The sequence below is a fragment of the Mesoplodon bidens genome (assembly GCF_964165515.1).
Source record: "Mesoplodon bidens genome assembly, chromosome: 3".
Lineage (NCBI taxonomy): Eukaryota > Metazoa > Chordata > Mammalia > Artiodactyla > Ziphiidae > Mesoplodon > Mesoplodon bidens.
In genome coordinates, this window is record NC_138178.1 from 93,133,844 (window position 1) to 93,151,121 (window position 17,278).

Below are 17,278 nucleotides of genomic sequence, written 5' to 3' on the forward strand. Positions count from 1 at the left end.
TGGGCTTCTTAACTGCCAGTTATTGTCCAATTCTTCAACCAAAACCGGGCTGTCAAAAAGTCTGGACATGAATGTTATATCCTTCTATCTAAAACATTAAGAATTTCTAAACATTTCTGTTCTCTAGAGACCTGTTTGGACATTTATTTTAAAATAATATACAAATAAATTATTGAATCTCTATTAGTGATTAAAAATTACAATAAAAAATATGTTGTTACAGAAGTTAGACTGCATAAACTCAGAATTATTTAATGTTAATATTTAGCAAATAGTAAAAATTGCAGCAAGATGGATTTATGTAAAATAAGTGAAGAAACATAAAATTAAACATTTAAAATAAGGTGAGACAGCATGGGTTTTGCTCCCCTAGAAAGATTTAAGATGTGTAAATGTCCTCCTACACAGAGAAGATGAAATAAATCCTCAAAGAAAGGAATACATTTTGGAGGTTCATTTTAGTACCACAAGTCTCTACTTGGTTTTTCATTCAGAGGCTCACCTCCCATAATCTGGGAGAGCATAAATTCCCTTTTCCTATCTTATTTCTCCCATACCGAATAAAAATAAAACCCAGTAGTTTGTCATCCCTAAGTCTAGTTTTTTTGGCCACAAGGGCAAAAATATGAGACAGGTTATAAAAATCATGGTGGTAAAAACAGCCTTGTCTGTACATTCAAGCAGTGGAATGGATCACAGTTACATTAAAAGTTTTTTTTTTAATTTCACCCAAAACTAGTAGAGACTATGACTGAGTTAACAGAACAGCCCTCTAACACATATTTAAATGGTGGTGGGTATTAATAAGGGAAATTATGACCCCATCAACTTCTCCGTGATGGGTAGATCTTGCTTGTCCTCTGGAACCAGATCTCTCTACTATATTATAGGGAATAGTTAACCTAAAAGGCCTAGAGGAGTGAGCAAGGACCTCTCTCAGCTATTGGTCAAGACCTTCCAGGATTCAGAGAATGGTCTAAGATTCATTAAATTGCTGGAGGGCACTTATTGCCCCTTGCATAGCTGTAGCCAGTTGGTTTATTGCAAGCACTGATTCTCTATGGAGAATGCTGGTAAGTTCACGCTGGGCATTAGCATGTTCCCCAAGGACAATTAGCCTGTCCAGGTATGCTTCTGATTGCTTGGCCAGTTCCCCAATAAGATGCCTGTTCCTGGCCATTTCTGCAGGAACAGTCCTGGTTAACAAGTAGTAGTTGTTCCTCATCTGTTGAGGAGGTGGCTGGTTGGGCAAAGTCCCATTGCTTAGATGAAGACGCAAGGGATAACTTCATGGAGGTGCTCAGAGATATCCCTGCATCCTTGGAGAAGCTGCCAGAAGCGTTATCACTAGTGAAAACTTGCAAACAGGCTGCAAAATAAACATTTTGCCAAATAGTTCATCCATGTCATGAAAAAGCATAAAAATTAGCAATATAAAGTAGGTCAAAGATGCAGGTCTGTTCCAAACAGCCTTGCTAGCAGTGCTTTTCAGGTACACTCAGAAGATAGCATAAATTTCCCTGCTCTGGTGTCACAAGACTAGATCTTCTCTTTTTCTCAATCCACGACAAATTTTGACTGAAGGTAAAAAATTGATGGTAGTAGGGAAAAAAGAGGTCTAAAAAAGCAGTCAACACTTTACTGATAACGCCTTTAAGATTTTTTTCTGGAAGCTTCTTTATCAAATATCTCATTATTTTGTCATAAGAAATAGGACCCTATGTGAGAAAACTTAGGGATTTGAACCTGCAACCAACTTTTCTTCAAAGCCTAGATGTCCTGACCTAGAGGCAACACACAGGGCAACACTTCAGTTTGTTTTGTAACATTACTGTGTCCCAGGAACACCATGTTTGCTATGGACTGAATTGTGTCATTTGCCCCCCTCCCCAAACCCTCCCCATTCTCCAACCCTTCAATTCATATGTTGAAGCCCTAACCCTCAATGTGATGGCACTTGGCGATGGGGCCTTGGGAGGTGTTTAGGTTTTGATGAGGTCATGAGGGTGGAGTCATGATGGGATTACTGCCTTTACAGGAAGAGACCAGAGAGTTAGCTGTCTCTCCATCATGTGAATATACAGTTGACCCTTGAACAGAGATTTGAACAGCATGGGTCCACTTATACATGGATTTTTTTTTCAATAAATACTTACTATAGTACCATACAATCCTTGGTTGGTTGAATCTGTGGATGTGGAACCATGTATACTGAGGGCTGACTGTGAAGTCATACTTGGATTTTCCACTGCTAACCCCTGCTTTGTTCAAGGGTCAACTGTACACTAAGGAGGTGGCAGTCTACAGGGCAGGAAGTGGGACCTTGATCTAGGACTTCCCAGACTCCAGAACTGTGAGAAATAAAGGTTTGTTAAGACACCCAGTTTATGTTATAGCAGTGTGAGCTCACTAAGACAACGGTGAATGAAACTTGGTTCTGTTTCCTGGTTGCTTATTAAGTGGCAGGTTGGGAGAAGGGAATTGGGAAGAAGGATTTCAAAAATTAACAACAAAGCCTGACAACAAAATTATTGCTTTAAGAGTTTTAATGGTGTGAGGGCAGGTAGGCACTAAGAGTACTGGGTTTGTCAGAATCTGCCTCATCAGTGAAATCTGAGAACCGCAGCTGTGAGCTGAATATGATCCTCTTGGACTTTGGGCTCTGTCTCTCTGAACCTGAAATAAAAAGCTATCATTCTGAATAAGTGGATGTATGTGGCTTTTTAAAAATCTCCAGACCATATCCATACCATATCCTACTGTGAAATCTCCCATGAAACACCCATCTCATCCCAGAAACAACCTCTAGTGGAGGCTCCTTGACTATGCAGTGAGCAGAATACAAGGTTCAGACAATTTTAGAAATTACTGTTTGGATCTTTGTTGTCCCTACCAAACTGATAGAGGGGACGAAGCCTTAAGTCCCTATTAGTCATCTCAGCTCCAAGTGACAAGGAGGACATTAAAATGATGTTCAGTTCAGAATTTTAGGGTGACCTCCCAAAACATACATTGCATGCATTTGCCTGACATCAGAGCATGCACATTCCCTGTGCAGCACTGTTATTTCCAACACCTGAACATTGTGTCTGTTCCAAGGGATCCTCAAAGTTCTCAGTCTTGGGAGCCACATTGCTGACATCCTGGATCACTTGCCCTTTGCTTGTCCAGCTCCTCAGCTCCCTTCTGAGACATGTGCTGTCTTGTGCTGAGCTCCCGTGGGTCCTCGTGGACTGGGCTTCTTTTCCCTTGAAGGCATCCATATCTGGTTGGCTCTGGTTCTGGCACCTGACCTGAACAGCATTGTCCCTCATATTTTCAGGATCCAAAGAGAGGTGTGTACAGAGAAAATGACCTATCGTCTTGTAAAAGGCAGTGCGAGAGGATCCACCACTAACTTCACTGGTATGGAGATGCATCGTGAAGTTGCATTTCGGCCCACACTGGTATTCCGAGTGCCTCATTTACTCTGCCTTGGCATGTGTCATCACGACAGTGGATTGTTCAGGTGCTCAACAGACTGAGCCTCCCCAAGGACAGAAAGGGACTCTTGCCCTGACCATGGGACAGCTGCAACTCTCTGAGGCTAGACACATCAGAGGCAAGAAGGAAAAAGAGCAAATGACAGGAAAAATGAGAAAGGAAGGGGTCTGACTGCTGGTATTAAAGGCCTACTGACTTCTGGAAGGTCTCTGGTGGACTCCTTGCATTTCCTGGAGCCAACTGCTTCTGCTGACCCTGAATACAGGGGTTAGGCGGGGTATTGGGCTATTAGACCACATGCAAATGGCGGGTGGCTCTCTAGGAAAGAAATTAATGCTGCCCCATGTTCTCCCATGAACAGCTTTCAAACTTGGCTACAAAAGGATGTAAAGTTTGGGAGACCTGGATCAGTAGTTGAGCAACTATGACTTCCGGGGTACCATGAGCTGTGAACTCAAAGGTTGCACAGATGCCAAGCAAGGAGGGAAATTCCTCCAGAAAACAATGAGTGGTATTAAGAAGTAGCACTAGGTCTTGAAGAAAGGCTAACCATCCCTTCAGTGTAGTTAAGAGAAAAGAACTAAGTGTGCTGCTACCACAACTACATCCTTAAGTAACCATAAGTTGGGAAAAAGGGACGGGGATGGAGAACACAAACTGTTGATATGATTCTAGCCCCTATTTTGAATTCAGGCAAGAAAGTTATGTTAGAGGATTCTACATCTTTGAAGTGACTAAAATCTCTAAAACTTCATATGGAAGGTAGCCTTCCTCACTGTGCCATTGCACCTCCTGCCTGGGAATAAAGTTGAGTCTCCCGACTAAGTTAAAGGCCTTACAAATGTTACAAAGAACGCCCTGATGTTGTGGGGCAGTGTTTGCTCTGTCTTCTCCGAGAAGATTCCTCAGTGTAATGTTATACGGCAAGTGCTACAGTAGTCACAAGATCTCTCACAATGCTGCGGTGAAAGTGGGGATGTCTTCTCAGTCTGCTTCCCAGAACTGGGATTTGTTAGTGAGCTGATGGAATTACTATCTAAGCTGTTATGGGACTAGACTGCATGTCTTTACCTATGTCCTTCAGCCAATTACCAATTAAACCAGGTTGGTCTGGGAGGCCTTAGAAGCTTAGGACACCTTTCGAAGACAGGGGAGGATGTGAAGTGAGGGTCAGGTTGGAAGCATCAGCTACTTGTGCATAACCACACTTCCTAGCCCGGCCCACAGCACTTCTTCTGTGACTGGCCCATATGAAGTAGTGTGAAAACTTGATAGATGAGAAAAAGCACTTAGGATACTGCTCTAATCCTTTCAGCATGTAATAACTATGGTGATCTGTTAGTGAATCAGCTTAGGGGAGGGAACACTGTGACTTATTCAACTGCATAGACCATTGTTCCTCTTGCCCACTCACATTTTGAGGTTTGGACATTCACTGAATCTGTACCTTGCTTGAGCGTATGTTGTGTAATAGTGATAAAAAGAGTGTGGGTGCGTGACAGAGTCTACAGTCACAGGTGAAAATTCTGGTTACTAGCTATAACTTGGAGCAAGTGGCTTTTTAGACTTCAATTTCCTTATCTGAACATTAGGGACAATGCAATGTACCTCTTAGATGATTCTGAAGATTAATTAAAAGGAAATAACATTCGTAAATCTAAGAAAGCATCTGATACAAGGCAATCTATATGTTGATAGTCATATTACTTTTAAAGTAGCATTGTGTAGATATTAAAAAGATGGCATTACTTCTCTCACAAAGTTTATTCTTGAAGCATACATAGTTTAATTAGTCTTTGTGGAAATTTACTTCATTCAACCCAAATAAATACAGAAACAAATAATTCTCTGTAGAAAATACTTTTTCTCACCTTAGCTGCTTCGTTGATGATTTGGAAGCTGGTGCTCTCTTTGCCTGCTGTGACTGAGTCTAGTAATGCCCGATAGGTAGACTTCTTGGAGAGCCGCTGTTTCTGACGCCTACAGATTTGGAGTATACAGACGCCTGAGAATGATTTGTGACTCTCAGCCTCCAAAAGACTATATTATCATGTGGAAGTCATTAAAATTCACTTTGATAGTAAGTGAACTGGGCACAAGCAGTATATTAGTACTCCAATAAAGCACTAAGAGGAGTATCAATAATTTAGAGAGCTAACAAAATTAATAAGCAGAGTGCTAATGCAATTAATAAAATAATAAGAAGAGTACTAATAAAATTGTTCACCATAACACTACTCAAGGATGGTATTTTGTCTCCTTTATTGAGAAGGTGGGGCAGTTTTTGTAGATGACACGTATTAGCTTGTTGATGTCCCTCCCTCTTTCCAGGAAATGTATACTTTAATTCAAACTTAATAAATTTTAGTGGAAATCCAATATAATCCAGTGGTTTGTCAAGGTGACCAGGAGTTCACTATAGAATTCCCTCTAAGGTACCTGTTCAGAATTAAAATATGATTTGCTTTCTCTAGAGTTGTGTGTATAAATTAGAAAGTTGTATGATGTAATTTTTGGTGATTTCAGTTTCAGGACCACATAAAGGTAGACACTCAAAAAAAATTTTAAAGAAATATTTTTTGAGGCTCTGGGGAAATAGGCAATCATATAGTGGTGATGGGAGTGCAAAATGACACAACCTCTATGGAGGGATATCTGGTAATAGTTAAAATTTGAAATACATTTACTCTTTGACCTAGTAATCCCATTCCTGGAAATTCATCCTACAAATATACCTGCATGTGTAGGAAATGACATATGTATAGCTTTTCACTGTGGCAGTGACGTTACAGCAAGACTGAAAACAACCCAGGGCTCTAGCAATAGGAGAGAGACTGAATACATTATAATTTACCCAATGGAATACCATACAACTATGAAAAAGAGGACAATTTCCATACACTCATACAGAGCTCTTCAGAATAAATTATGAAGCAGAAAAAAAGATGTATACCACAGTGTATATAGAAAGCTACTTGGCCTAAGAATGGTGGTGATATAAGAATATGTGCATTCACAAAAAGAAATACTGGAAAGATAAATAAGAAATTAATAAATCTGGTTACTTACAGGGAAAAAGGTGGAATGGGGTGGAAGGGGACAAGAAAGAGAGTAACATTTTTCAACGTGTATCTTTTTATATTATTTGATTTTTGAACCATGTAAAAGTATTATTGCTTCAAAGCTTCAAAATTTTAACATTAGTTGAAAAACACTTTGACTTTTAAAATACCTGTTTATTAACACAGTAATGTTAATTATAATGTATAAGTATACAATATAATTAATTATAATTAATAATAATGTATTAATAATAAAATAATACAGGAGTTAAGCTAGAGTAGTAAAGGTGAATTTCTCCTGTCAATAAATTCTTTAATCACTGAATTTCCTAATTGACTCTTTCCTCAGAAAGTCTATCAGTTCTCAAAAATTTAATAAACATCAATTTTGAAATATTTTCAGAACTATTCTATCTAGGTCATATACTTCCTCTTCTTACCTGTAGAAAGCAATCTTGCTGCAGTCTTTGAAAATGTTTTTATCCACAGCTTCATCTTCAACACTAATAAAAAGACATTTTGAGAAACTTATTTGACATAGGGTTTGTGAATCCAAATTTTGTACCTTCTCTAACTATAATATAAATCATGGGACATAAATCACTGTGATGCAAAATTGTGTCATGGCCATAACACAATAATGTGTTTGCTGCAGAACAACATCCTTTTGTAAACCGCCCATGGTAAACAACAAAACATGAAGTTCTGGGATTTCTCAGAAAGCAACAGAAAAAGAGCACTGTAACTTATGAGAAAGGGTTCTTTAAAATTAATGACTGAAGGCTATGGCTTCAACAATAAAATCTGAAGGAGTAAAAACAAAAAGCCCCAAACCAAACCAACAAAAACAACCCACCCACCTATGTATTCAACAAAATATTTCCAGAACATTCTTGCTGAGTGTTGGGCTCTGAGGAAGATAAGAAGTACTGTGTCCGAGTTTTCTTTGAGAGTCTAACCAACATTATAAATCAACCTGACAAATGATATAACAGAGGTATGTACGAGGTGCTAGAATAAGGATAGAAACAGACAGGGAAGGAAAATTCTTTGCGTTTTAAGATGATGCTGACAATCTAGGGGCCAATGTTTTTTATTTCTTATTTATTTATTTATTTTTAACATCTTTATTAGAGTATAATTGCTTTACAATGGTGTGTTAGTTTCTGCTTTATAACAAAGTGAATCTGTTATAAACATACATATGTCCCCATATCTCTTCCCTCTTGCATCTCCCTCCCTCCCACCCTCCCTATCCCACCCCTCTAGGTGGTCACAAAGCACAGAGCTGATCTCCCTCTGCTATGTGGCTGCTTCCCACTAGCTATCTATTTTACGTTTGGTAGTGTATATATGTCCATGCCACTCTTTCACTTTGTCCCAGCTTACCCTTCCCCCTCCCCGTATCCTCAAGTCCATTCTCTCTGCATCTTTATTCCTATCTTGCCCCTAGGTTCTTCTGACCACTTTTTTTCTTTTCTTTTTTTTTTCTTTAGATTCCATATATATGTGTTAGCATACGGTATTTGTTTTTCTCTTTCTGACTTACTTCACTCTGTATGGCAGACTCTAGGTCCATCCACCTCACTACAAATAACTCAGTATCGTTCCTTTTTATGGCTGAGTAATATTCCATTGTATATATGTGCCACTATCCATTCATCTGTCGATGGACATTTAGCTTGGTTCCATGTCCTGGGTACTGTAAATAGAGCTGCAGTGAACATTGTGATACATGAATCTTTTTGAATTATGGTTTTCTCAGGGTATATGCCCAGTAGTGGGATTGCTGGGTCATATGGTAGTTCTATTTTTAGTTTTTTAAGGAACCTCCATACTGTTTTCCATAATGGCTGTATCAATTTACATTCCCACCGACAGTGCAAGAGGGTTCCCTTTTCTCCAAACCCTCTCCAGCATTTATTGTTTGTAGATTTTTTGATGATGGCCATTCTGACTGGTGTGAGATGATATCTCATTGTAGTTTTTTTTTTTTTTTTTGCAGTACGCGGGCCTCTCACTGCTGTGGCCTCTCCTGTTGCAGAGCACAGGCTCCGGACGCACAGGCTCAGCGGCCATGGCTCACGGGCCCAGCCGCCCCACGGCATGTGGGATCTTCCCGGACTGGGGCACGAACCCGTGTCCTCTGCATCGGCAGGTGGACTCTCAACCACTGCGCCACCAGGGAAGCCCTGGTTTTGATTTGCATTTCTCTAATGATTAATGATTAATGATGTTGAGCATTCTTTCATGTGTTTGTTGGCAATCTGTATATCTTCTTTGGAGAAATGTCTATTTAGGTCTTCTGTAGGGGCCAATGTTTTTTAAAACCAAGTTTCCAAAAAAAGCTGTTTCTGGAAGAGAACATGGTCAAGATGTATGTATATTGCTACTTCAGTATATGTATTTAACATATACTGATTAAAACATCTATAGGCTATAAGGAAGAAAAAAACCACACTGACTTTCATGTAGAGACATGATGAATATATCTATAGTCTGCATATCCATGACTATGTAGGAAGCTATGACTGAACACCAATTGCAAAATATTCTGAAAACAAGCCCAAATACACTAGGCCATGGTTTATCATGGAAGTAATCAAATCCTTCATTGACTCAGTCTTTATCACAGTTTCTTTTAATTAAGTGTGCAAAGATTATAGACTTCCCTGGTGGCGCAGTGGTTAAGAATCACCTGCCAAAGCAGGGGACATGGGTTCGAGCCCTGGTCCAGGAAGATCCTACGTGCCACAGAACAACAAAGCCTGTGCGCCACAACTACTGAGCCTGCGCTCTAGAGCCTGCATGCCGCAGCTACTGAAGCTTGCGCGCTCTAGGGCCAGCATGCCATAACTATTGAGCCCTAGTGCTGCAACTACTTAAGCCTGCACGCCTAGAGCCCATGATCCGCAACAAGAGAAGCCACCACAATGAGAAGCCCGCACACCACAACGAAAAGTAGCCCCCACTCACCACAACTAGAGAAAGCCTACGCGCAGCAATGAAGACCCCAACACAGCCAAAAATTTTAACTAAATAAATTAAAAAAATTTTTTTAAAAGAGCACAAAAATTAGAGAAATTTGCAATCTTTCCAGTTTTTTTAAAAAATAGATCTTTATTGGAGTATAATTGCTTCACAATACTGTGTTAGTTTCTGTTGCACAACAAAGCTAATCAGCCATATGCATATACATGTCCCCATATCCCCTCCCTCTTGAGCCTCCCTCCCCTCCTCCCTATCCCACCCCTCTAGGACATCGCAAAGCACTGAGCTGATTGCCCTGTGCTATGCTGCTGCTTCCCACCAGCCAACGATTTTACATTCGGTAGTGTATACATGTTGATGCTACTCGCACTTTGCCCCAGCTTCGCCCTCCCACCCCATGTTCTCAAGTCCATGTTCTATGTCTACCTCTTTATTCCTGCCCTGCAACTGGGTTCATCAGTACCATTTTTTTTTTTTTTAGATTCCATATATACGTGTTAGCATACGGTATTTGCTTTTCTCTTTCTGACTTACTTCACTCTGTATGGCAGACTCTAGGTCCATCCACCTCACTACAAATAACTCAGTTTCGTTTCTTTTTATGGCTGAGTAATGTTCCACTGTATATATGTGCCACATCTTCTTTATCCATTCATCTGTCAATGGACATTTAGGTTGGTTCCACGTCCTGGCTATTGTAAATAGTGCTGCAATGAACACTGTGGTACATGTATCTTTTTGAGTTATGGTTTTCTCAGGGTATATGCCCAGTAGTGGGATTGCTGGGTCATATGGTAGTTCTATTTTTAGTTTTTTAAGGAACCTCTATACTGTTTTCCATAGTGGTTGTATCAATTTACATTCCCACCCACAGTACAGGAGGGTTCCCTTTTCACCACACTCTTTCCAGGATTTATTGTTTCTAGATTTTATGATAATGGCCATTCTGACCAGCATGAGGTGATACCTCATCGTAGTTTTGATTTGCATTTCTCTAATAATTAGTGATGTTGAGCATCTTTTCATGTGCCTCTTGGCCATCTGTATGTCTTCCTTGGTGAAATGTCTATTTAGGTCTTCTGCCCATTTTTTAACTGGATTGTTTTTTTGATATTGAGCTCCATGAGCTGTTTGTACATTTTGGAGATTAATCCTTTGTCTGTTGTTTCATTTGCAAATATTTTCTCCCATTCTGAGGGTTGTCTTTTTGTCTTGTTAATGGTTTCCCTTGCTGTGCAAAAGCTTTTAATTAAGTCCCATTTGTTTATTTTTGTTTTTATTTCTGTTACTCTAGGAGGTGGGTCAAAAAGATCTTGCTGTGGTTTATGTCAAAGATCTTTCCAGTTTTGGGCTTCCCTGGTGGCGCAGTGGTTGAGAGTCCGCCTGCTGATGCAGGGGACACGGGTTTGTGCCCTGGTCCGGGAAGATCCCACATGCCGCAGAGCGGCTGGGCCCGTGAGCCATGGCCGCTGAGCCTGCGCGTCCGGAGCCTGTGCTCCGCAACGGGAGAGGCCACAACAGTGAGAGGCCCGTGTACCGGGAAAAAAAAAAAAAAAAAAAAGATCTTTCCAGTTTTGAAGAATAAACTCTGGAATGATATAGGAAGAGATGTACTTAGCTGAACCTGGAAAGCAACATGTTTGAAATTCATGTGTTAAGAGTTCTGATCACAGGGCTTCCCTTGTGGCGTAGTGGTTAAGAATCCATCTGCCAATGCAGGGGACATGGGTTTGAGCCCTGGTCTGGGAAGATCCCACATGCCGTGGAGCAACTAAGCTTGTGCACCACAACTATTGAGCCTGTGCTCTAGAGCCCACGAGCCACAACTACCGAGCCCGCGTGCCACAACTACTGAAGCCCACACAGCTAGGGCCGTGCTCCACAACAGGAGAAGCGACAGCAATGAGAAGCCCGTGCTCCGCAACAAGTAGCCCCCACTCGCCACAACTAGAGAAAGCCCGTGTGCAGCAACGAAGACCCAACGCAGCCAAAAATAAATAAATTTATATGATAAATAAATAAATAAAATACCACCATGTTAACGTTAAAAAAAAAAGTTCTGATCACAATTCTTCCGGTTTTGTTAACCATCCTTCAAGTATTTCATGAGGGGCTATTAATATCAATTAATTCCGTGGGGAATTGAGAAAGCTAGAGACTGAGTCCACAAATATAAAATATACAAATAAGACATGCAATCAAACAATCAACAAAGTCTTCAGGGGCTTCCCTGGTGGTGCAGTGGTTAGCAATCTGCCTGCTAATGCAGGGGACACGGGTTTCAGCCCCGGTTGGGGAAGATCCCACATGCCGCGGAGCAACTAAGCCCATGCGCCTCAACTACTGAGCCTGCGCTCTAGAGCCCGCGCACCACAACTACTGAAGCCCGCGCGCCTAGAGCCTGTGCTCTACAACAAAGGAAGCCATCTCAACGAGAAGTCCGCGCACGGCAACAGAGTAGCCCCGGCTCCCCGCAACTGGAGAAAAGCCGCACGCAGCAAGGAAAACCCAACGCAGCCAAAAATAAATAAATAAAATGTTAAAAAATAAATAAATAAAGTCTTCAAAGCCAGAATGTTGTTTTCAGGTACTATCTATCCCCTGCTTCCGTGGGCCCTGGGGTCAGTTCTTGCTGGACCACTGGGCCTTTACCTGATTTCCTCTTTCTCAGCTGCGTCCATGGCTTCCCAGTCACTTCACAGGCTCCGAGATCTCAGGCCAAGGTCCCAGGCGATCTTTTAGATTGTCAGTCTTTCTAAATAACCGCCAGCACTTCACCACCATCAAGTTTCTGGGACTTTCATGTCCTTAAGGAGTGACAAATTGACACTTGCTCCCGGGATTTCCAGGCCCAAATTAGCGTTTCTACAGAGATTTATCTGGCAAATTTTTCTTGGTTCTGAGTAGCTGATGAGGAACTTCCTTCATTAGAAACTGAAAAGGTTTTTGCATCCGAGGAGGCGTGTACTCAAAGAGCCCTAGAGGATGCAGACCAAGGGCGTGAGAACCAGGAAGTACCGACACGGCCTGCGTGATTAGGGCGAAGCTCCTGCAGATCTACCCCAGTGACTGTCACGCTACAGATCCTGAAAACTGACCCACTCTCTCCTATATTTTAGTTTTGAGTAGGAAGTGCCGGCGGGGTTTTTGCTGGAGGTTGATGTTCTCCGACCAAACTCTACATCATACCCGTCACGGCTAGAAGGGTCTTTTAAAAGGGGTTGTCTACTACATTATCCAATTTAGGAGGGCTTATACTCCACCACCGCCAAACTCCAGTCTTTGCTTAAATACCTCCGGAAACCGAGTACTCACTACTACACGCTAAATAGGCAGCCAGACTTATGGCTTTCCCAGAGTTTTGGCCCCAGCGTCTGACTCAGAAACGATGAGGGACTGGGGCGAACGGGAGGAGGAGAAAGCCAAACGCCACATGGGGTTCTTCCCTGGTCCCCAAACCCTTTAAGGGCTGGGAGAGAGAAGAGCCAACAGATTCGGCTGGTAACTTTTGCGGATCCTCCTAACACTCCAAGGTGACCAGGTTACGGCAGGAAGACGCCTGCGCAGTAGGTCCAAAGCCTCACACCAAGCCTGACGACTGCCTGAGGGCGGAGCCGCCGAGTCGCTAAACAAACAAGCCACCAGAGGTTTTGAGGACCCGGATTATCCCGCCCCCAGAGCGGAGCCGGAAGAGGGCGGGACGAACCGGAAGAAGGTGAAATGCTTGCGGTAGGCGCTCCACGGCTGTGAAGATGGCGGCGGCTGCGTGGCTTCAGGTGCTGCCTGTCATTCTTCTTCTCCTGGGGGCTCAGACGTCCCCATTGTCGCTTTTCAGTGTAGGACCGGCACCCGTCGCTGCTGCCGACCGATCCAAGTGGCACATTCCGATACCGTCGGTGAGTGGTCACTTCAGGAGCAACTGAGCCCGGAGGAGCAAGGGGTGGGGCTACGGCAGCCCAAGGGGTCCATGAAGGTTCCACTAAAGTCCGCTTCCAAAGGGGTGGGATTGCCGGGAGTGTCTGTGTAGCTGCTTAACCGGGACTCACCTTCCTGGAGCGGGAAGCCGTACACTCCTTTGGGTAGATTAGCAGGAATGTCAGGGTCAATTCAGGAGCGGAGAGTGGCGGTGGAACGGTTTCTTATCAGCAAAGGCGGAGAACTTTCATTGCCTGATTGGAAACGTGTAAACTTGATGTATAGGTGGAGAGTGGTTTCTCTTTCAGCAGAAGTTTCACAGAATCTTGTGACCCCGGGTTGGATGAGAGGAATATGTAAATAGACATCTTTCTTCTTTCTTTTTTTTTTTTCTCTGCACTTTTTTGTTACTGGATAATTCTACTTAACGAAGTTGGTTGATTTCGTTTGGACTTTGAAATGGTTATTCTAAGCCTTGCCGTGTAATTAGGAAGCCTAGGCATTTAAAATGATGTATTCTAACGTGAGAATGTTTAAAACGGAAGAAACAATATTCTAAAATTTCTTATGATAAGTTAGTTTTTCTTAAGGATGATTAACTGGATTGGTTGACCCTTTCTTCCCTTTACCACCTTTTTGAAACGTCGTTTGAGTAAGAGCTATAGTGCTGTGAGCCGACAAATCAGATGCTCGCTGGAAATGCCGAAAAGCATTAGTCTTATTAAAACCACGGTAGCCTTTTTGTTCTGCTCTGCTCACTGGTTGTAATGCCCAAATCTTATTTGAGTTTTTGATATGGCAAGAATTACAGCTTTTGTTCATTTGGTGACGATGTTCAGATTCTCAATTTTAGATATTTATTTGTTACCTGTAAAATAGTTAATAGTTAAATATGGCTGTCTGCTCATAGGATAGTTTATTTGAAGAAATGATTGGTTACTCTGGACGGTGATTAGTGAGTAAAGGGAATGAGCTGATTAAGGAGTACCTTTTAGAAGGATTTAAGTTAGGTTAGGATTTCTAGCAGCCTTCCTTCTAGAGTCCTTGCTTCATGGCCTGTGGAAAAAAGAAAAAACTTGTCTCTGCACCAAGCTTCAAAATCCTGCAGTTTGGATATGGTTGAATTTTACTAAAAGGAAGGATATTGATGCCTTTTTGTGTGTGTGTGTTAAGAAAACTAACGTCAACATTTTATAAATTTTAGCCTTCATGTCAGTTATATTCTGCTTTGGGAATTAAAGTGATCTGATGCTAATTATCTCTCCTTTATCTTTGCAGGGGAAAAATTATTTTAGTTTTGGAAAGATCCTCTTCAAAAATACCACTATCTTCCTGAAATGTGAGTTTTTGCATTTCATGAAGTTTTTATTCGAGTTTTTGAGTGATCTTTAAACTTTCAAATTACCTGTTTTCTATCTCTGATGATTTACTCTCAACATAAGTTCTGAAATTTAATAGTCCAGCACTATCTAGGTATAAACCTACGTAGTGTAACTAAGGTCCTTTCACAGAATAATCTTTAGAATGCTTACTTTTATGAACTTTATTTTCTTCTCTTGTTTTTCTGGTGTTAACAATATATAGTTAGACACATTGTTTTGGTTGATCGCCTCCATGGGTTTTAATCTGTTCTCTGTCATAGAGATAACTGCCGATTTTGTTTTTGTGTGCTTTTTAGATGTTTACTGGACACATGACCTAGGTTTGTCAGACCATTGGCTCTGAACAAATATGTTCAGTAAAGCTTTTGTTTGCTGAAGGAGTATTTTACCACTTGGATCTTTGGAAGAGGAAGCTCAAAGATAATTACCAGGAAATAGGGATATGTAGAACAAAACCAGTCTGTCCAGTGGGAAAACCACTGTATCTGAATCCAGAATACCCCATTGTGCATTAAAGAAAAGCTTCCTTTTATTTCTGGAACTGGCTTTATTTTTAGGGAATGAATGATCATGGGCAGCTCCATTTCAAATCAGGAATAAAAATCCAGATCATCCATGTGTGCTCCTATGCATATTTCTCTCTATGAAAATGCAAAGTATGCCATAGTTGGATGATTTTATTCTTTTAATCACTTAGTAGGTAGTTACTGAACACCTACTATGTTTAGTGCCAGGCAGTGTTTTAGACAGCAAGGAAGTGATAGAAAACACCCTTTCTCTTATTGAGATTATAGCCTGGTAGGATGGAGGGGTTAGGTAGAATTTCTATGAAGAATATACTGTGTCCATGAAAATATGATCTCTTGGCTAATAATTTAAATTTGATTTAAATCAAATCTACTCTGACATGCTGGTATTTCTTGTGAGGTTGGCTTTCTAGAAAAGAAGAGCTCTTAGGGATAGCAGTATTTTGTCTTTTGAAATAGCCTGACAGCCTGTATGCTATTCTGTCCTTTTATTATGTACAGTTTCTTCTTACCTGTATTTTGTTCTAATGGTTTTTCTAGTGGTTTTTGGTCAAGCTGCATATTTTGAAGTGTCTGTGTTTCGTTGTTTTTGGAGGGTTTGAAGCTTCTTAAAATTTGCATTGTCTTTCACTTTGTTACTTCTGTGTTTTCTCATACTTACCTTGTCTCTGATTTTATGCTTTTGTGGGTATGGTATAAATAGATTTCCATGAACTTGGCAGGGCCATTTTCTTTTTTTTTAAGCCTAAAATTACAGTTTTTCACCTACATTAAAAATGTCTGTTTTGGAGAAAGAAGTGAGATTTGCTAAAGCCTGGAACTCCAGTCCCTTGGAGAGGTAGCCACTTCTCCCTTACACCTGCACCTGGCTCATGTAAGATTCTTAGGGACTAGACCTGCCAGCCAAGGAAAGGTGGGGAATGTGGCAGGACCATTTTCATTGTCTCTTAAAGCCATTCATTTAAAGTTCTACGTGTTTTGGGAATTCCCTGATGGTACAGTGGTTAGGACTCCGAGCTTTCACTGCAGAGGGCCAGGGTTCAGTCCCTGGTCTGGGGACTAAGATCCCACAAGCCTCGCGGCGTGGCCAAAAAAAAAAAAATTCTATGTCTTTTAACATAAATAGTAGTATTTTTGCAGGCACATTTCCCTGCAAATCTCCTATTAGGACTTTTATTTAATTAATTCCTTTTCTGTTTGGTTCTTCTGAGTAGTTCATAACAAGATTGCAGTATCCTTTTCAGCATTTCCATACATTCTATCCAACACATCAGATTTCTGTGTATTTTAGCCTTATAAAAGCCTTATAAAAGCTGAGCTTGATAAAAGTGTGCCGCTTAAAAATTAGTCTGAGAAAACCACTTAAACCAAAGAAAGGGGAAAGTTGGTAATTTTAGGTGTGCTTCTTTTAAGAACCAAAAGTAGGTTTTTAGATTCAGTCCTGTTTATCTTTGTCACATTTGCACAAAGTATGTATTTCTAGTATATTTTCCCTTCCTCAGCTGGAATCAAAGATAAAAGGAAATACTGACTTCCCCCAGGTGAGACAGTTAACAGTCATATAGTCAGGTTTACACCCCCAAGTCTTCAGACTAATGCTTTGGTTCACTAGAATATTGTGCTCCAAAATATGTTGAATGAGTTATGTGAGGCTTCTATGATTTCATGAGGTTCCTTGAGGCTTCTCTTAAGGTGAGTTTTAAAAAGAATCTAATACTCTTTTTATCTTTGTTTTTTCTATTCCTGCCTTCCCCAGCCAGGTTTGCTTTTTGTTGATAGTTCTTTTCTATCCAATTTTGGTATCTCTCAAGGTTTAAGCCACGAGGTTTTCCCTCAGTGGAACTATTTTTGTTGCCTTGTGACATTCCTAATGTTGTTATTCCTTGACTCTTCAACTAGAATCTTTTAAGACTTTTCT

General features: G+C 41.0%; 2 protein-coding genes across 8 annotated transcripts in view; one reads left to right on the forward strand and one right to left on the reverse strand.

The window, feature by feature from the left end:
* GANC (glucosidase alpha, neutral C) overlaps positions 1 to 13,264 on the reverse strand; it is a 74,752-nt gene extending 61,488 nt beyond the window's left edge. For 2 of the 4 annotated variants that reach the window (XM_081227202.1, XM_081227200.1), the window contains exons 1-3: positions 12,189 to 12,858; positions 6,986 to 7,048; positions 5,355 to 5,463 (exon numbers count right to left, since the gene is read on the reverse strand). In XM_081227202.1, coding sequence (XP_081083328.1) covers positions 5,355 to 5,463; positions 6,986 to 7,048; positions 12,189 to 12,217 — 201 coding nt within the window. In that variant the 5' untranslated portion in view covers positions 12,218 to 12,858. Of the gene's footprint in view, positions 1 to 1,170; positions 1,370 to 5,354; positions 5,464 to 6,985; positions 7,049 to 12,188; positions 12,859 to 13,242 lie in introns of those variants that run through there. The other 2 variants (XM_081227201.1, XM_081227203.1) reach the window with 2 other exon arrangements.
* Positions 13,241 to 17,278, forward strand: part of TMEM87A (transmembrane protein 87A) — a 43,497-nt gene continuing 39,459 nt past the window's right edge. For 3 of the 4 annotated variants that reach the window (XM_081227204.1, XM_081227206.1, XM_081227205.1), the window contains exons 1-2: positions 13,241 to 13,432; positions 14,730 to 14,790. In XM_081227204.1, coding sequence (XP_081083330.1) covers positions 13,289 to 13,432; positions 14,730 to 14,790 — 205 coding nt within the window. In that variant the 5' untranslated portion in view covers positions 13,241 to 13,288. The remainder of the gene's footprint in view (positions 13,433 to 14,729; positions 14,791 to 17,278) is intronic. The other variant, XM_081227207.1, reaches the window with a different exon arrangement.